The sequence below is a fragment of the Limanda limanda genome, chromosome 18, assembly GCF_963576545.1.
Source record: "Limanda limanda chromosome 18, fLimLim1.1, whole genome shotgun sequence".
Lineage (NCBI taxonomy): Eukaryota > Metazoa > Chordata > Actinopteri > Pleuronectiformes > Pleuronectidae > Limanda > Limanda limanda.
The window spans coordinates 18,124,005-18,144,266 of NC_083653.1; the positions used below are offsets into that span (position 1 = coordinate 18,124,005).

At 42.5% G+C, this 20,262-nt stretch overlaps 1 protein-coding gene across 5 annotated transcripts in view; it reads right to left on the reverse strand.

Moving 5' to 3' along the window:
* The window catches only part of cdc42bpab (CDC42 binding protein kinase alpha (DMPK-like) b), a 73,255-nt gene that overhangs the window by 1,591 nt on the left and 51,402 nt on the right, over positions 1–20,262 (reverse strand). Inside the window, exons 12-42 of one of the 5 annotated variants that reach the window (XM_061091229.1) lie at positions 20,054–20,176; positions 19,761–19,894; positions 19,439–19,560; positions 19,173–19,293; positions 18,718–18,828; positions 17,065–17,312; positions 15,458–15,563; positions 13,973–14,097; positions 12,909–13,014; positions 12,553–12,701; positions 12,298–12,389; positions 11,695–11,771; positions 9,991–10,029; positions 9,182–9,301; positions 8,166–8,249; positions 7,715–7,820; positions 7,424–7,560; positions 7,019–7,158; positions 6,387–6,468; positions 6,021–6,240; positions 5,634–5,696; positions 5,245–5,498; positions 4,948–5,072; positions 4,617–4,831; positions 4,373–4,470; positions 4,078–4,162; positions 3,596–3,719; positions 3,390–3,507; positions 2,749–2,851; positions 2,487–2,644; positions 1,516–1,590 (exon numbers count right to left, since the gene is read on the reverse strand). In XM_061091229.1, coding sequence (XP_060947212.1) covers positions 1,516–1,590; positions 2,487–2,644; positions 2,749–2,851; positions 3,390–3,507; positions 3,596–3,719; positions 4,078–4,162; positions 4,373–4,470; positions 4,617–4,831; positions 4,948–5,072; positions 5,245–5,498; positions 5,634–5,696; positions 6,021–6,240; positions 6,387–6,468; positions 7,019–7,158; positions 7,424–7,560; positions 7,715–7,820; positions 8,166–8,249; positions 9,182–9,301; positions 9,991–10,029; positions 11,695–11,771; positions 12,298–12,389; positions 12,553–12,701; positions 12,909–13,014; positions 13,973–14,097; positions 15,458–15,563; positions 17,065–17,312; positions 18,718–18,828; positions 19,173–19,293; positions 19,439–19,560; positions 19,761–19,894; positions 20,054–20,176 — 3,860 coding nt within the window. Of the gene's footprint in view, positions 1–1,515; positions 1,591–2,486; positions 2,645–2,748; positions 2,867–3,389; positions 3,508–3,595; positions 3,720–4,077; positions 4,163–4,372; positions 4,471–4,616; positions 4,832–4,947; positions 5,073–5,244; positions 5,499–5,633; positions 5,697–6,020; positions 6,241–6,386; positions 6,469–7,018; positions 7,159–7,423; positions 7,561–7,714; positions 7,821–8,165; positions 8,250–9,181; positions 9,302–9,990; positions 10,030–11,694; positions 11,772–12,297; positions 12,390–12,552; positions 12,702–12,908; positions 13,015–13,972; positions 14,098–15,457; positions 15,564–17,064; positions 17,313–18,717; positions 18,829–19,172; positions 19,294–19,438; positions 19,561–19,760; positions 19,895–20,053; positions 20,177–20,262 lie in introns of all 5 variants that reach the window. The other 4 variants (XM_061091228.1, XM_061091230.1, XM_061091231.1 and 1 more) reach the window with 4 other exon arrangements.

Sequence of the window (20,262 nt, forward strand, 5' to 3'; positions counted from 1 at the left end):
TGGATCATTCAGACGGAGGCTGTAGCTCATTGTGTGTGTGCGTCATGTTGTTTCCACTTCAGTGCTCATGTCCTCAGGTCGAGGGAATCTCTGGAATCATTGTGTTTCCACTTCACTGACCCCACTGGATTTCCCTTCATGTGCAACAGTCTCCTGTTTGGATCCAAATCTGAACTCACACAAACCCATTTGGCCTGAAGATACCACAGAGCACAGTCCTCCCTCGGACTCTTTTCTACCATCTACGGCTACAGCAACACACAACGTGACCAGGAGACACCACAACTCACTGAAGCAAAACTCCACACGGTTGTTGTGGGGAAAACTAGAGTAGACACATGTCATATTTCTGTCTCACACAAAGAAGCTGCTGTCAGACATGCACTGAACTCCAGATAAATGTGGTGACATTCTCAAGAGGGGTGGAATGTGAGAACGCAAAAAACAACAGAACAAAAAGAATACAAATATAACTGACGATGATGTCAAGTTCAATAGTTTTTTTTGAGATTAGAACCGATGCTGGTGTCGTTATGGTGTAAGTAAGAACATGTGATCGCAGCAGGGTAATTTATACGTTCCATCCCGCCTCCTGCACCACCGCTCGCCTGAAGGCTCTGGAGAAACTCTGGACCCCAACTTGCGGACATTGATGTCTGATAACAGCCACACACACACAAAAACAAACACACACACACTTTCACAAGTCAATGTAGATGGGCCTCCGTGTTTTTTTTTTGTCAGTCCTAATTCCTGTTCTTACAGAAGGTAAAGGTTCGACAGAGTTTATGTTTGAAAATCACTGCCCAGCTACATTGTCTCAGATTTTCTAAGACACATCTTTGTCTGTGTGAGGTTGTGTCTGAAAGAAACTATTGACATTAACTCATCAGTCTTATGAGAGAGAGATGTGACTGAGGATTCACTCCAAACCATGCAGCTGTTGTGATGGATCCCACCTCATGTATCAAGTATCACTGTTTCACTAGAGGAAGATCATTGGTGGGACCATGAGAACAGATTTTTTTATAAGAATTCGCTCTGGCCTTGTTGTGCTCTGAACTGGACAGCTCATGGGAACAGGGTTGCCATGGAGCTGGAAGGAAGCAGACGTGCTCTGTGATTGGCTGGTTGGGCCGCGGCGGGAAAGGCGTAGATGCAAAATGGCCGAACAGCAGCGGCAGCAGCGTTGTCCTCGTTCCTTTAGATACAAAAACATGTAGTCGGGTGGGGGGGGACAGAGCGCTGGTGCAGCTGATGCTCCGGTGAAAGCTGGTGCTGCTGACATGACAGGACTGGAAGAGGTGCAGCCAGGGGCCTCGGGACGACAGAGATATGATGACAGCCTGTGTGTGTCTGTGTGTGTCTGTGGGTGTCTCTGTGTGTCTGTGTGTGTGTGTGTGTTCCTCATGCTGCCGTGTTGTGTTTGCCTACGGATGCAGAGCCTGTGTGTGTGAGCACTCGGTGACACGATGCTCTCAGGTGTGTGAGGTCGTTGCAGCTGTTGGACATTACCTTCATCTTACTAAGCAGGGTCCTTAAAGCCCTTTTCAGATCGGGGGTCTTCTCCGACGGTGAGACCGCCTGCCACTGCAGAGGAGAGTTCAGACTCAGCGCCCAGCCCACAGTCAACATGCTGGGGTTGGGAGAGGGCAGGCGGGGAGGGGGAGGTGGAGGGGGGGGGACAGCGGGGGGGAGGATGGAGGGGGAGACGAGGAATGGGGCAAAAATGAGGCGCTAATGGAGTTGATAGGGTCCAGGCTTGTGGGTAATGGGGGATGAGGAGCCACGGGGAGGATGGTGGGCAGATTGAAGGTGGGTGGTTGTGGGCTTGAACGCAAAAGCTAATGTTTGATGCCAGTGATTATTTTTTTTTGTCAGGTGAAGCTTCATGACCAAGGTTACTGGAGGGTCATATTCATAAATCACTATAATTCAGGAACAGTACTCCTTGAAGCCAGTTACGTTTTATCTATCAACTGCTTAAGGGACATAACAAACATTAGTCAGCTACAACAACCTAAAGCAGGTTTCTATGGGGAGGAATCGACCGTGTCAACACCGGGAGAGAGGAGAAGACCGTACGACCCGTTTACTAGGAAGCGCTGACATCACAGAGATCTAACCAATCGGCTGCAGGAGTGGGATGAGGTGAGAGACCTGCACGCGGAGGCCGGGATGTTTGTGACGGATGGGAAACAGGGGGGAGGCTTTTTTTTCCAAATGGGGAACAATGTGATTTGTTTTCAAGTATTTAAGAACTTCTTTTTCTAATGTCTACAAACAAATGACAAGGAAACAGCTATTTGATCTTGATTGGGATGTGTCCACACAAAGCTGATGTTGGGATGACATTAACTTCACACTGAGATTCATAATGTGGCTGTAGATCTGCCCTGTTTAGCTGTTTAGATATTTTACACTACATGCTTTAATGGATAGACCGCACATGGAGCTGCATGTTCAGAGTTAATGTATTCACTGACCTCTCTGTCAAACTGTGAGAGTGGAGCGTCACCGCAGTCCATTCCTCCACCAGAGGACAGGGAGCTCTCCGAGGGAGACGTCATGGTCTGACGCTTGGAGCTGTAGCTTCCTCCTGACAGTTCTCTACGCAGAGCGCTGCCGTTCTGAGAGGACGAGCCTGAGAAACCACAATCTATATGTAAACGCTTCATCCTGCAGGTCCAACGGTGCCAAAGCTACTTTGATTCTGAGAGGATTTATGAACTCCTGTTAATCACTCACGGATGCCCAGTCCACTGCTGGCGCTCATGGAGCGGCCCGGCTCGGCACGGTTCTTGGTGATGGAGGGGATACTGACCGAGCCACTGAAACCCGCACGGTTCTCCTGAACACGAACGTTCTGGTTTTAAATACGCACAGAGCAAATACACATATACACCAACAGAGCAGTGCAGGGTAGAGGAGTGAGGAGGGAGCGACGACTCAACACAAACGTGGCCCATGTGTGTTTGTAAGGTTGAAGCAGAAAGGCATGCAAACATGCTGTTCATTAACACACAATGGGTCAGGTGGGATGAAGATCAATGAACCTTAGTGGGTAATAATAACAATACTACTACTACTACTACAAATGATAATAATTATATATATATATATATATTGCCGCTGGTATATATATATATATATTTATACCTGTGCTAAGGTTCATTATGTGATTTGACTCATGTGTTCAGGTGAGGATAGAGAACAGGGACTAACACAGAAACTAGTTTTGTGTTTAGATCATACTGTGCTGATTGTGTGATTGATGCACCTTTGTTTACATGAATGTGTCATTCAAGTACAACAGCCACGTTTTCCAGGATGCTTGTATGTGTCTATTTACTGTTTATAAATGTGTGTGCGAGTGTGTGTGTATATACCATGGGCAGGTCTTTAAGGATCTGGATCCCGTCTCCTGGTCCCATGTGGGCCACATGGTTGAAGTTGGTGGGGTTGGAGATCAGCTTGTTCCTCATCTCGGGGTCTCGCAGCATCTCCCTAGAATCACACACAATCGAAGCATTAAAATACACACAGGACAGACAGACATTTAAGGGTGTGTTGCCTCGTGCCGCTGGTATTCTACCTCCTCTGCTGGAGTCGCTCTTCCTCCGGCACCCTGAAGGAGAAGCGTCTCTTGTTGTTTATGCTGCGCACCATCTGCTTCCTGCTGTTGTCTGACGTCTCCGGGACGACCAGCTCGTCGCCCTCTGGAACATCACAACAAAGAGTCAGATACGTTTACACAAGTGACTACAAAGCACTTCAGATTTACTCTGGTGGCTGAGAGCAGCATGTCTAACTTTATACATTTACTGATGACACTATTGTGATATAGCACATAGAATATTGTACACACTGCATAGTTTAAAAGCCAGAGCAATGAAAAACTGCTTCTGTCAGCAGCCAGTCAGAATCCTGCTGGAACTAACTGATATAGTTTATATAAAGCCAACATTTACAATATGAACCATTTACTTTTTACACCAGAACAGAAATAAACCTCAACACTTTGTTGGGAGTTTGTATTCTTGTTATACTTTACACAGTAAACTTGTGACTTCTTACCGGCCGTCTTGTTTCTAAAGTAGATGAGCCGGACTGTCTCCAGCCCCAGCAGGTTAAGGGAGCCGTCAATGTTCAGAGGCCGCACCTGAAGAAGAAACATAAAATTTATCATCATGACACTTTCAATCGAATTTACTCTGTTCTTTTTTATTTATTTAGTCTAGAGATGCAAAAAAATGTGTGATTACTATAGTAATAAGACGAACAGAATGAATTCATTTGAGCCAGCAGGTGGAGCCAGAGATATCTCAGCTCGTCTCTTAGATTTGACTTTTTCTCCCCACACAGCACTGACCTTCTTGAGAGGGATGGTCTGAATCCACTCCATGGTGTTGACGTCAAACACATCCACAGCGTTCTCACTGTACACTGACAGGTAGGGGGCGTTGTAGCCTGGACAGATAATCAGTTTCAAGTGTCAGTACTTTCACTATAGTTAGTGCTCTGGAGTATGATAATAATGTTAAAATCTTTAACACATTAGAGAGAATGCTAGCAAATGCATCACCAAACTAACAAATGTGAGCTGTGTGACTCACAGGCAGAGTTTGGCACAGCCGGCCACATCAGCTCCTGCTGACGCGACCTGCGGCCCTGGGAGTCCACATAGACTCCGATGGAACTGAAGCACAGCAGCAGCTCTTTGCTGGAGATCTCCACAGCACAGAGAGCTTCCAGGCCCTGCTGCGGGATGAAGGCCAGGGTGTGGTCCTCGTGATGGAGGAGGTTGACCGGGGAAATGTCACCATGAACACTGCAGAGGACGTTGGAAACACAAAGTTATCATAACAATCTTATTTTAAAAGCAAAAAATGGAACCATTAGCGTAAAAGCTGCTCTGAATTTAGATGAGATAAACAGAAAGAGCACCTGTAGCGGGTGAAGCCGGACGTGTAGCCCACATAGAGACGCTCGTTGAGGAGACCTATCCACTGAATGGGACCCGGGGCCTGCACCTCTCGCAACCGACGATGACGGGTTTTACTCTTATTGACCTGGAGGACAAATAAAAAAATTGTTTTATATTTATCTCATTTATAAAAGTTTAAACCATATCATAAAGGTTAAAAGAGTACACAAGCTTGCAACATTTAGATAAAGACACAGAACAAACAATATCTAAAGCTGAGGGGCCTTTGCTCACTGTTCGTTGAAGTGTTTTCTTACCTCGTAGCAGATGATCTGTCTCTTCATGGCCACACAGAGGCAGGTGAGCGAGCCGTTGCGGACAGGCCCGGAGACGATGGTCTGGCAGCCTTTTGTCTCGGCCAGCTTGTACGAGTCGATCTCGCGGCCGTCCAGGGCCTGTGTGGGGAAGAGTCGCACATGGCGGTTCCTGCCGGAGATGACGGCCAGCAGCTGCTCCTGGGCGATCAGGTCGATATGGTGCACTTTCTTATTGTCTCCCACCCGGATTATTTCTGAAGGTGGTGGGAGAAGAGGAACAAAGTGGTGAAAATAAGAGAGAACCAGAGAAAGTGGCATCAAATCGGGTCATCGGTCAAACTACTGTCGGAGACAAATGAAGAAGAACAGAGCGTTTAAGTGGATCTTACCATCTTTGGTGACATGGATGACAAAAAGGCCTTCCTCGTTGCCCAGGGCGACACGCTCGTGATCTGGGGGCAGAGGGGAGAAACAGAGAATTCTACTTTAGTGCCTCTTTCTATTTTCATAACACCGAGCATAGAGGTTATACTCATATCTGATTGGTTATCTGAGAGAATAGCTCTTGCTGATAACACAATCATGGAGGTATTTCTTTTTGAGAGAACAACACAGACCTGATTACAAAGATAAAATAAGAAGTGAGAGGATGCATCGGGGCTTCGAATGACAGCGAGTTTCAGCTGCTTCCTGTTATAACTCGGGCTTGTTCTGTGAACATCTCTGACAAGGTGCTGAGTCTTTTGAACTGGGATGTGAAGTGTTTGCGTGCCCACCTATGATAGCAGCAGATTGTGTTGTCTTGATGAGCGGCAGCGTGCTGTCGTAAGCCTCCTTGGGGATGTAGACGAAGCGCTCCTTGAGCTTGTTCTTCTTGAGGATGCGGTGGAGCTCGTTGAGGAGACCCACCCATTTGTTCCTCTCCTGGTCGCTGTCTGCCAGGATTAGGATGGAGGGCTTGTGGCTGCTGGAAGGGGAGAGTTGGGACGCCGTCACCTGAGGAGAGAGAGAGAGAGAGGGGACAAACACCGGGGGAAAGGTCACATTAGATGTGGATGGTTATTGATCATTTATGGCCACGACATAAACACTAACATAACAATAAATCAAATAAGTGCTTATAAGTAATACATTTGACTTACTCTGAATATACAGGGGATGTCTTTGCGGCTGGCGTGGATGACATCAGAGGCCAGAACAGAACTGACTGAAAACTCTTCATCCCTGGATGACAGCATGAGATTTCAAGTTAAACACTTGCTTTCAGACAATTAACCATCCTGGGTTGAGCTCAGCTACAAGAATATCTGAATGTAATATAACTGCAACATAATATAACATGATTTTATATTGATTAATAATACAATCATTGTTATTATTATTATTAATAAGAATGACTAATTTCTCTATTCATCGATTAATCCTTTGGTGCACAAAAAAGAAAATCATAATTTCCCAAAGCTTCTCATGAACAACCAATAAAATTACATTTGTATTTCACAATTTGTCCCACAGGATTTAATGTGTACTACGTGTGACATCCTTCGTCCTTAACCTTCAACTTAGATGAGGAAAAACTTAAAGGAATCAGCTTCTTAATAGAAAAAACAAAAGGCAGAAACCTCATGTTATAGATGCCTTTAAATGGCTTATGTCTGAAGAACATATTCAGTTTAGTTAAGAGGACAAAGAAAACCAGGAATTTCTCCCATGTGTAATTGCTTAAGCTCAGGTAATGACAGCACCTACGAGGAGCTGGTAGTGCTGGTTTTACCTCATATCTATGACTTGGCTGACGACGACACTTGGTAGTGTTGCTTTTCCTTCTCCCAGTTCGTAGAGAAACAGTTTGAAGTCGCACACCACGGCCATTGCCCTCTGCCAACCCTTCTTCACCCCGGTGGGTTTGGGCACCTGGAGAGGGGAGGCATAGCTCAGGGTTACACATCAACCAGAACATGTAGTTTAAGAACTTTCAACAGTGTCATTTAGAACTGATTCAGAACTAAATGTAAACCTTTGTGTGACTGAAGGACAACAAGAGAGAGAGTGAAAGTCGTCGTTAATTCGCATTCGAAAACCAAAAACCAAGGCCTGTCCCAAGGTTTTCAAACATATGCATTCTTTATTGATTGCTCAATGTTTGCAGTGTTCATGGTGATAACCGAGTCTCACTCACCCTGACATGCCCTTCGTACGCAGTCCCGATGCCCTTCTGAGGGTCGATACCCAGCGGGCCCTTGGTCTGGTCCTGGGGCACGGGACACACAGCCGGAGCCTTGTCCGCACACGTTACATGGCAGGAGAAGTTACACACTGTGCGAGAAGAGACAGAGGGGGCAATTAGGAGAAAAGTTTAAAGTATGTCATAACAGAGAATGCACTGGAACTAGTGTCATTCAAATCAGAAACAACAGTTCACAGGTTGAGAATCCATCTACTAAATACATCCACTTCCTTTGTTTCTTACCTTCACAGGTACAACCCTGACGTATGAGCCCCACCATGAGGGAAGTGCACTGATTACACTTAGTGGGCGTGCTGAATGACTTCACCACAAACTGATGTGCTTTGGGCTGTGGAGAATACAAGAGAGCGACATAAGCAGTTTTCAGATATGACCTTTGGGTAAAGTCTGGAGATTAACAAGACTTTGCCTTTCACACATGCACAATGCAGCGGGATTACGTGATCATGTTTACAAGAGCCCAACATCGTCATTGGCTCTTATCAAACTCTCTAGAGTTCTTTGTCAGTGTTTTCTATGTGTGTGTCTTTTATTGTCGTGTTTTTTCCATTCGGTCGCGTGTTAGAAATGTTATCAACCCTGTGCTCTCACATCGGATTCTCCTGAATTTCTACAGACTTTATACTAGGAGGTTAGGCGGAGAGCGGCTATAATCAGTGGCTCTAACAGTTACCTTAGGTGAGGAGCGTCCAATACTGCCGTACCCTCCTGACCGCATGGTGGGCGTCTGGACTGTACGAGGAGGGTGGTCTATTAACTGTGAAGACACAGAAACAGAAACCAAGTCAACATTGTGTGTGTCACTTAAGTTACAAGAACTTTCAAGATGGATGACCGCACAGGATTTATTGTGGTTTTCAACTATGAACTCTGGAATAACATCACTTTACAAGCTTAAAATCTTATTAACTTCAACTTGAGCCAGTGCACCATTAACAGGACAAAAATTGCACAAACATATATGTGTAAGAAGGACTCCAACAGTCTGATAACATGTTAATAAGTTCAGTTCAGACTGGAGTCCCATATTGGCTTCAATGTTTGTCTTCCTCTCCTACTGCTGTTCCTTATATCACCCCATATATGTGTTACTTGTGCTGAACTATTTAACAGTCTCAGTATTGTGAGGTGAAAGTTGTTATTTGTCAACTGATTTGCTATAGGGAATATTTACACCTGTATGACAGAAATACAGATGGCAGGAACAGGAGCTCCTGAGGCTAAATTACTTTGAGATCCTTTTCACTTCTCCTATTTAAAAATAATAACCCTGATCACTACTCCTGGCTGGAGTAGTTATCCACTAGATAAGGTGATCAAAAGTCAGAATTAGATTACTAGAGTCGCAGCAGTTTCTTATACAGACTAAAGCCCATTTTCCATTGGTCAAAAAAACCACAAACATCAGGGTTTTGCCTGCAATGGAAAATGGATGCAATCAGCATTCACTCCAGGGTCCTATGACTCAGGCTCTGATCGGCAGTGCTGAGACGTGACACCGGGGTGGACGTCTAGACGATGATGCTGCACTTTTTCTGCGCAATATTATGAGGGACATTGAACCTTTGGGTGTTGGGCACATAAATAGGCAAACATGTTTGTGTACTTACAGATTTTTACACCTTGGGAACAACATATAACATAAACCTGTGACTTTTGGTGTAAAAGAGGTATAAGGGGTTTTCTGACCTCTATGGGCTCCATATCACTAGCCACTGAGGGTGAACGTGAACGGGACTTGAGGTGGGACTTGGGGTCATCTTCCCGGGATGGAGTGTTGGAGGGGGTGAAGTTATCCATGGAGTCCACCTGAGGATAGAGAGCGTGGAGTATGAGAGGACAGAGGGATGAGTAAGAAGGTACCAGTGTGAAGGGGAGGACATAAGGAGGGAGATGGAAGTATAAAAGAGGAGGATGACGGCAGGAGGAAAGGCAGATGAGAAGTAGAGAGGTGGTGATGAGGGAAATGGAAAGAGAGAAAAAGAAGAAATTAGTGTTAGTTAAAACAAACCAGAGAACAATAGGCAGCATCCATGCTAAGAGAGAAGTGCAAGCGCCACAATAAACAAATGAATAACAGAATAAAGTAATGCTGTGGTCGAGATATGTGTCCTATCTATTAAAGTGACCACAACTCGAATGCACCTCATTAACCAACACAAGGCTACACATCACAACCCAACAACCACGCTAATATAAGGCACCACAAGACATCCTACACCATGCACAGCCATTCAACAAAGCTACACTGCAGAATAAACACAGACTCCAGTGCAGACACCCAGCAACAGCATATGACAGATTCACATCATAAATTGCAACACAAATGTAGAAAAAATAAAATAAAAAAGAGCTGTTCATTTTTAAACCCCTGCCATGCAACAACCAGACAGCCACAGGAAACAAACACACAGGAAATGCACACACAAATTACAACAACACGGTACATTCAGAAAGGCTCAATGACAGCAATCACAGAGCGCAGTGATGGAGCTTACACGTCTGCCTTTGCTAGTTGGGCCAACGGATGGCGAGCGCTTCAGTGGCAGGAGAAGAGGCAGAGAGTGGCAGAGACACAGAGATGAGTGAATTATCAAAAGGCTGAAAACACGTTCAGACATTTAGAAGAGAGACATGAACATCAAGGGATCAAAGCCTGTGTTGCTCTACACCAGTGGTTCCCAACCTTTTATTGTCTGATGTGGCTTTACCACCGCAGCCCACCAGAGGAGCTCAAGTACAACTTCATCAGCCACAATCAGATGTGTTCTTATAAACAGACCCTAAACTATATTTGTATTCGCTTTTAATTCTGCCTCTAGTGTTTCCTCATTGGTATCATCAGGAATTGTGCAGGCTGGATGGGCAAGCTTTTTTTGGGGGGGGATGTTTCGCCTTTTGTCAGGGAGTTAATTAGTTTTAGCGAACAATATTGTTGTTATCAACTGTTTACTGATTACTTTTAGATAACTACTTCAAAATGTCCATCAACTTTAGCTTCTATTATCTGATCATTAATACTTCTCTGCTTTCTAACCGGCTTCACACTCTCTTAGTGACAACAAGTCTTAATGTGCTACAATTCACTCAGATTGAACATGTTTGAAGATTGCAACACATTTTTCTTTATAATATATTATAATATTATAATATAATAATATGTTCTATAATTCAGTTTCAGCTGAGGTTTCCAGTTTTCCAGTACAACAGGTTGAGAATCACTGTATAACACTACTACATATCCACCGGGGTTTCACTGAGGACAGAGGCTGAACAGTGTGGATGGAGGCTGATGGGAAAAAAATGCACATATTCATGGGGAGGGAGCTGCTTGGGAAAAGTCTGCATTGAGCACAGTTACTACTCAAGTTCTCTTTATGGCTGGACAAAAGGGATAAACAGTACAGTAAGGATTTAAATAATGTACTTTGTGTTCAACCTAGGTCTTGGAGGCAAAGTATTAAGAGTAACGAGGATGAGCAAGCACCTGAATACAGGGGCAGCACACTGCAAAACATTTCCACCAGATCAACTGATTGTATTTAAGATTAGGCACCTTATTTTTCTTTAAGCAAAACCTAAAGCCCTTTCAATAAGGTAAAACAATTTTTCTCTCCTCAGTGTAAGTGCAATAATACAATGATAAAACACATTGTATTCACTAGAAGAGACTAATGCTTTAATAATAAGAATTTCAATCTTGTAGTCATTTTTTGCAGTGGATCAACGCTTCCGCATAGTTACACTGATGCACAGGCATAAACTCACAAATGCACGTTCTCAAACATCACATCTATGCTGGGTTAGGTCTATACTCCCACAGTACTACAGCTTACAGCTACTGCTACAGGTATGTACACACACTGAGCTCCACCTGACCGAGATAAACTTACGTCTTCCCAAAACTCTATTAAAGAGGATGAGGATGAGGAATAAGAGTCCTGAAGTACCAGAGAGTGAAGCAAAGAAAGAGCCAAAAAAAGATAAAACAATAATAAAGATCTGGGAAAATTCATGTGAACATAAAATGATAAAAGCATGCAGAAAAACAGATGTGACTTGGTGAACTGCAGCTTTATGAGATTTATGATTTCCAGGTTGATCACGGATCTAAATTCTGTAAATCCAGACAGATGTATGGTTTCTCACATCAACTATACAATGAATCCAGCTGCTGTAAGAAACGCTGATGTAATACTTACATCAAACTGGTCTAGCGCTGAGGTGGGGGCGTTGAGAAAAGCCAAGAAGGAATTCTGGGAATCCTGGTGCTTGACACCTAAAGATACAGAACAAAATCACACAACCGTAGTTAAGTACATAATATTATAACATCAAAGGCTGACTTAAACAAAATCAGTCACAGGACTGTTTCTAAGAAGAGGGGGCTCGTTCATATGACCCAAGTAACAATACATTTTCATGTACATAGCACATGATTTTATTTCTCAAACATGGGGGGTGATGCAAAACAATCTAATTTGGGTTCCTGGTTTTAGTATAGCCCTCTTGCGATTATCTCTTATGAGATGTTTCACTGTGTAAATTTAACCATTAGCTCGCAATATATAGAGAGAAACTGTACATTAAACTGTTTCATTGCAGATAGTTTTAAAAGATTGAAAATTTGTATTTTCTGTAAGTCTTCCGTGGGAGTGACATTTATTAAAGCAGCAACAGCTTCTTTTTGTCTGGATCAATGTTCCATTAGTATTCATGGGCTAAAAATAGACCATTTTGCTCTTCAAAGTGAATATTGCAATGTCATTTTTACTGCATTTTGGTGAATCATCGGAATTATTTACCCCTTCGTAGCCGAAGCTCCTCTGTCTCCTTTTTCAGCCGGTCGATCTCAGCCAGGAGCTCCTGGTTTTTACTCTCCAGCTCCTGCTGTTTACTGGAGGATCACAGACAGAAATGCATCAAATATGAACCACAGATTTGAGATGTTTTTTTTTATTTTAAATTACTGAAACAATTGCATAAAATGAACAGTTTTGAAATGAGAGAACTAGATTATGAACATTTTTTCTTTGTTTGCTGCTGTAAAGTAGTCGTACCATTCTGAGGACATGTTGTTGGCCTTGACTTTGTTCAGTTCATCCTGGATTCCCTGCTTGGCTCTGATCTCAGCATCCAAGGCCGACTGCAGCTCCAGACGGGCCGACATGTCCAGCTTGGCGAAGCGCCGCATCTTCCATGGCATGTCCTGAAACAGAGAGGAAGAAAAGTTAGCAAATGAAGAGCTGTGAAGATGGTGTCCAAAAGAAAATGAGATGGGAGGAACCATCATGCTTCTTATGATGGTCCTGAAACATTGTCAACATTATATAAATCAAAAAATGTAATGGAGCGACAAATATGCTATTTGTCTCAGCAGCATCTACAGCAGTTATAAACAGTGTTTGTGTTGTACCTGGGCTCTGGCTCCCAGACTGGTGTTTCTCAGTCCCTCCAGCTCCTCTGTCATCTTAGTGGCCAGAGCCTGCAGGTATCCCCGAGCATCCTTCTCATCACTCACCCTGCAGGAAACACAAACAAGCATTAGCACGCACGCAAAGACCAATTTCATACTTATCAAAAGCCTAAAAACAGGACCTGATGAAAACTGAACTTGCTAAATTGTTAGCCACTGAGTTATATAAGTTAAATAAGTGTTCGCTCTTATTTTAAAGCCTTTCTACAAACACATCCTTCAGGAGTATAAATAAACTCATTGCCTTTGTAAATACTGCCTTAAAGAAAGTCTACATAATGTTGTGCTCACACACAGACACGTGTTTAGTCTTCCAGTAGCTCTGAGCAGCTCACTAATCCCCAACTGTTTCAACAGTGAATAAAACTCAAAAACACTTACTGACTTTCACATGCGCACACAAACTTAACTAAGTGTTTTTAAAAATTTGATTTTTAAAATCTAAGATTAAAAAAGGTTATGATAAGATTTCATATAATATCTTACCACTTTGGCATAATGTTGCCCTTTTTATCTATTGTAATAGCACAGCATCTCCACCAGAGGGCAATATGACTAGCTGAATACTTTAAAAAGTTTATTCCAGGCTACATTTGTATGTACATGTTTGCAGTGTGAGTATGTGTGTGTTTGTGTGTGTGCTTGGTATGTGAACTATGTGAGGACTGCAGGCTCTTCCAACAGAGGGAGGCCAAGCAGCTGGCGAGGTGTCAGCTGCAAAGGGAAGTGATCTGAGCGAAAGGGAGGGTCAACAATCCCTAAGAACTTCCGAGGCATGTGGGACATGCTGCAGTTATACTGTATGGAGGAAACCCGATACACTACTGGACAAAATAGCAGTGTGTGTGCGCGTGTGTGAGCGTGAGTCTGTGTGCAATTTAGATGCTGACTTTCAGTTTGTGCTAAAGCATAGATAAGAAAGTACAGCATATAGCTCATAAAATATTTACCACATTTGAGAAAGTGCTTGTGTGCATTTATTTGTGTTCATGCGACTGTCTCACCATTGGATGATTTCTGTGATTTGAGCCTCCCAGTGGGCGACGCTCTCCTTTTTGTCGGCCAGCTCCCTCATCTCATCCTCCAGCTGTCGGTTGGAGCCGCTCACCTTCTCAAACATGCTCGTCAGCTGAGGAAATGCACACGCACACATATGTACATTATAGAATTGTTGAGCTGGTATGTTCCCTCCCTATTGCTGAGATGTGCAGATGGACACTCGCAGGTCGCAGTTTGTGACAAAGGGAGATCGACCTTTTGCTATTAGAGTCCCCACGTCTGGATCTCTCTCTCTCTGAAAGGTTTTGGTAATACATGATTTCCATTCAGTCATACTGTTCATTTTGTTTTAGTCACTCACTGCTATATCTCTTATGTGGCCAGTGTCCTTTAAGTCAGCTCCCTTGTTTGTTTTTTCCATTTTGGGGTTAAAATTCTTGTTGTTAACCACCAGATACACAAAGAGATGAGAAAATAACAAAACTCTTGCATTAGGGCCAGTCATTTTTAGGTCCTACTCAGTTCCCTATGTGTCGTTAGTTGGTAAAAGTGTTTAAATGAACAATGAGGGGACGTTTTAAACATCTAGTTGAACCACTGTTCACAGATCTCCTCTTTCTGCATCCTCCCTCCACATTCATCACCAATTTGATCCTGTCAGCAGGGACATTTTAACTGCAGACATTTTACCCGATCACTCTCCCTCGCTGACAACTCACATGAAAATCCAATAGAGCTGAAGATGGATTGGCCTTGTTTCACTACTAAGCAAACACGGCGACATTTTTTCGCCTCCTTTCAAAAACAAAACTAGTCAAACAATAATATTTTTAGACACTTTTCAGAACTATATCGTGCAAAGACGGATCAAATCCATCCTGAGAGCTTTATCTTTTAAGCATACAATTTTTCAGAAAGTGAAACAGAAAGATATATTGAATTACTGCAGTGATACGTGCTGTCGCTCCCGTGGCAACCACATCCATATTCTTTCCATTTCATTATTATTTTTTTTATCATTTGCAGACTATATAAATAACACTCTCACATTTTATTCCATATGTCAGAATGCCTTCCACCTTGGAGACACTGTTTAAATTGGGTGCCTTTTTTGAACTTCCAAAGGCCATTTCCAAAATCAACAGAGCGTAATCCAGAGAGTTATTCCATCTGAGCGAGTAGGAGGCTACAGGGTGTTTTTATGGGGGATATTGAACAGTGATTTCTTTGGCGCTGCTGAGTGAGAGGGGGTGGAGTAAGGAATGTGATGAAAGCGCTTGGGCCGACCGGGAAGGTTACCTGGGGTTAGGGAAATGTGTTTTTCTGCAAATGTGTGTGTGAGAGAGAGAGGGAGATAGACATTACACTAAAAAGCTAAGAAAGCAAGACAGAAAAAACATTGACGAAAAGAAGGAGAGAACAAGAGAAACCTGACCTCTGTAACAGTGGAGTGTCCTTTCATTATGTGTATAAATGAGCAGATATCATACCTTATCCAATTCACTGGACATCTTCTTGTTTTCCTCAGTGAGCAGGATTTTATCCCTCTCATACTTCTGCTTGTTCTCGGTCTCAAACTCTTCCCGTTCGCTTTGGCTGGAGGAAGCACAAACACATGGATTGTTAAACTTGTGACATTGTATAAACTTACATTTATTCTGACCATAATTTACAACTGGAAATCCAGTCTTGACTTGTGCCTTTTCATCTTTACATGCATGCTACCTCTATCTTTCAGAAGTAGGATTTTTTTCAGACATTCTGGTTTTGTGGACTGGTTTTCTGCCCCCTAAACTGAAAACACTGGTCTTTGAACAGCCACTCTACATTAAAGCAACATCAAATAATCTTGGTGCACTGGTTTTATAACAACAAAAGTACAAGCATATCATATATACAATCAAACACTCACAATTTCCACAGTCAACCTCTCTCAGAAAGCCGCATCTATCCGCCTACCTCTTGTCTTGTGTGGGCCTCAGGCTCTATTTCTAGATTTCATAGAAAATCTAAATCTAAGGCTTGTTACTAAGACCTGATACACATTATTCAACCCAAACACATTAACGCAGTTTGAATCTGATACAGCTCTGTGTTTAGAAATGAATTAGAAAGTAGCGGGAATAATATGTCTGTAACACCAGACAGGAAGGCTGGGATGGTGGCTACAAAAACAAAGCTCTGAAGTTTTCTACTCAAAAACAAAATTCTTTTTGAAATTTGATTGAACCAGCAGATCTCAAAGTGGGATCAGATGCCCTGGAGTACCAACCAGGGGGTCTGCAGCAGAAAAATAAGTTGACTTCTTTTCATGGCTTGAGGTTTTTTTTCCTGCTTTGACACGTTTTGACTGTCTGAAACTCAGACAAATGGACTTAATTAAATTTGTAACATTTAAAGGCATCAGTTCAGTAAGTTTTTCAGAAATATATCCCTCAATTTAGTGCACATTACTGACATTGGACTGACTTTAACATTGTGGCTCAGAAATATGACTTACTGAGGTAAACATGAGACTAATGCTGAGTCATTAGTATGGTTTCCTTTTGGAAATCATACAGACAGTATGATTTGATTTTGTAGACAGTGGGGACACTGGTGTGTGCTTTGAAAGAAGAGATTAATTCTAATGTGCTAAATGTCATTTTCATTCTTTTACCACCAGAAAGTAAATCTTCCATTTTTTAACTCTCATTCTAACCTTACCCACTTCAAGACCACTTATACCATCAACTATTTCATTAGGATATCCAAACCCCTATCAAACATCTCAGAAGTCAACTCTAGCTTGGTTAGGTGAAAAGTATTTTTTCAAATTATGGGAGATAGATTTAGATCAACTGTAAAAGAAACATCACTTCACAGTTACTACATATTTATACCAGACAGGGGACTGAGCTATTTTTAACTGTAATTACCTCATGAAATCACCACTGAAAAAAGACAATGAAGAAAAATAATACAATAACGATTTAGACATTTATGAAATAGGATAGTGGCAGAAATAATGATCCAGGACGAGACAATAAAAGAGGAGTAAAATACGTGGTCCTAATCAGACAAGGCTGTTGATATGAAATAAAACGAGATAAAATACCTCTCTCGACGAGTCTTATCCAGCTTGTCTTTGAGCATCAGGATTTCTTTCTGCAGAGCGAGATGCTGGCTCTCAGCATCCCTTAGCTCCTTACGCAGGGCCTTCAGCTCGCTGCCGTGCTGCGCCTCCCTACGAGTCAACTCCTCCTCGTACTGAACTGTCTTCTTCTCCAAGTCTCCCCGCAGGCGTCCCACCTCCTGGGACTGATCAGCTGAACCCGGAGTGGCAGAGGGACCGGTCTGCTTCAACTGGGCGGAGGGAATGAGAAGAAAGTTTGTGAGGCTGAGTGACAAAGATGAGGGCACATTTGAAAGAAACTCAAAGCTACCAGCTTCACTAGAGCAGAAAGCTGAGAAAGGCAAATACTATTACTATACTACTATATTGTAGCAGAAGGAGTGGTGTCAGCCAGACAAGAGCCAACCATCATGATTCCAGTGGACACAGAAACACAAAGCTGTTTACTATGCCAATATGAAAAATAACTTTAAACTATTTAAACGTTAGCCAAATAAAGGAGCTGATGGCTGCAGTCTGCAACTTTACAATTATTACAACCAAACATCTTTCACCTGTTACTAAAAAAAGACAAAGGATGAGCGGTAACAAATTGCCATTAACATTTGATGTATCTGGTGGTTGTGGATATGTCAGAAACTGTCCAGTTAGAGCAGACAGAGTCATTCCCCATCCATGTTTTCCCTTTAGAATTATCCAGGTGCTCATGCAGGAGCTCGGTTCAGTTCATTCTTTATTATTCGGTCTGAAATTTGGCAGCAAAACTAGACTGTGTCCAGTGATTTTTTCTTCTCTATACTAGCACTGTGCAGGCTGTTAACAAAAGAGAAACTATCTTATTTTGTGTGCCTAGAGCTTGTTTCCCTTTGCTGAGTTATCATAAGGGGCATTGTGTATCACTCCTGCTACTGATGAAAGGTCCATGTCTAGTGATATTTACAGAATGTTTTAGTGGTTATACTGTGGTTTATTAATGTTCTTAGGCAGACACAAGAGGCACTTGTTTATTCTGTTGTGTTGATTCTTTGTTGTCCCTACAAGTTCAGATGCACTAGTCCAATTCTATTTGAACCTCAGCATCTGGGGTTCCATATTTGTAAAATTATACATTATATGTATATTGTTGTTAAAAATTTTACAGTCAGTTGAAATGAATCCTGAAGAGAACAATTTTGGGTTGTTTTGTGTCTGTATAGGCCTACTATAAAAAGCATTTTTAATTTTGGTACTTGTACTTTTGATACTTATGTACATTTCAACACCAGATACTTTTGATACTTAAGTACATTTAATATGAACTACTTTAAGACTTTTACTCAAGGCATTTTCTGACGGGTGACTTTTACTTTTACCGGAGTCACTTTCAGGTAAGACATCTGTACTTTTACTCAAGTATGGCTTTCAAGTTCTTTATACACCACTGTCCATAGCACTGATTCATCAACGGAAGATTGCAAGGAGGTGCTCAACCTCCCTCCAAACACCCCACATTCAAATTTAGCAGAAGTTTGTCATCGTAAAAACTTCACACAAGGTTGTGCCGTTTTATAATTAATTATTATATATTGCTATCTTATCAGATGCAGCCAACAATTAAGTACCAGGAGAAGGACGGATTAATGTCTGCAAACTTACCTTAAGCCCTTCCAGCTCCTCCTCCAGCTGCCGGCTGTACTGCTCATTCCTCTCTCTCAGCTTCCTCTCTTTCTGAGCCTCTGCTGACTGCTCCTCCGCCTGCGCCTCCATCTGATGATGGACACAGGCAAACTCAGTTGATTGGATGAAATCATGCCATACACAATTTGTTGTTCATGTTCCCAACACACAAGGAGTAGAAGTAGCTATCTTTTATCTCAAAAATATGCAAAAGCGAAACTCACACGTGACAACGGCACCAATACACAACAGGAGGAAACAATATCTGTATAATATTGTACATCAAAATAAAGCTACTACAAGAGTGTTTCTGATCTACTGTATATTCATCTATGAACATTCTAGAGGTGATGCAGAAGTAACAGAAAGACAGAAACAACCAATGACTGGATATAGAACAGGGTGTGCTAGCAACCACAGGGCGACTACTCTACCTCCTTCTTGGCCCTCTCGGCCTTTCGCACCTCAAGGCGGAGAGCCTCCACCTTTTGACTGTGGCTCTCCATCTCCTCCTCCTTATCTCGCACCTGGCGAACCAAGCGCTGCTTCGCCGACCTGGGTTCAGTCACAACAGAGAGAAAATTTTACGAGGGAATTGGATAAAACCAAGTATGGGTATGATCTTCATATCTCAATATCAATGTATCAAAATGACCATTAACTGTGATTTTGAGACAATGGTAAATGGCAGTGGTTTTACCTGAGTTCTGTTAGTCTCTCATTGAGCTCTGAAAATTCCTGCATGGCCAGTTTTCTCTGACTGTGAGCTTCCTTCAGGTCCTTCGTCTGACCCTTCATCTTCTCAGTTGCATCCGTAAGGTCCTGACCACAACACAGACCAAGTAGATAAGATTCCAACAGTAACATTTCTCAAGATCAAAAGCTTCAAAGCTGCATTTTGTCGCTTTGTGTCATTTTTGTGGTATTACTATATACTATTTATATGAATATGAACAAAACACTGGTTCTATACATGTACATATGTATAACAGTGATATACACAAAGGTAATATTGTTTCTACCTTGTGCATATCATCTCTCTCCTGTGTAACGCTCCTCATCTGTTTCTCCAGGGTTTTAATGTATTTAGATGAGTCCTCTAGGTCTCTGCGAGCCGACGACACATCCTCCAGCTGCTTCTCCAGTTGTCCCGAGTCTGACAAACAAATATACGTGACATTTTTAGTTCAAATGAAAATGGTTTGACCTGCCTATATTTATCACAGACAGATATCCCATATAACTCTTCATTGGTTTCCCTCTAAAACTCAAATTTGTGTGATAAGGTTGTGAAGGCAGAAAAAGAATCCCATACCAGCGATCTGCTTCTTGAGGATGTCGATCTCACTCTTCAGACTCCTGATCTCCACCTCCTTGTTGGCGCTGGGGGGGCCTTCTCCTGTTGGATGCTGCAGCGCCTGCACCGTCTGAGTCGACTCTGTAACAGCCCAAGACAAATCAGCGACTTTTTTTCTTTGTAAATCAAATATTAAAAATAACCTTATAAATGTGGGATGGTTGTAT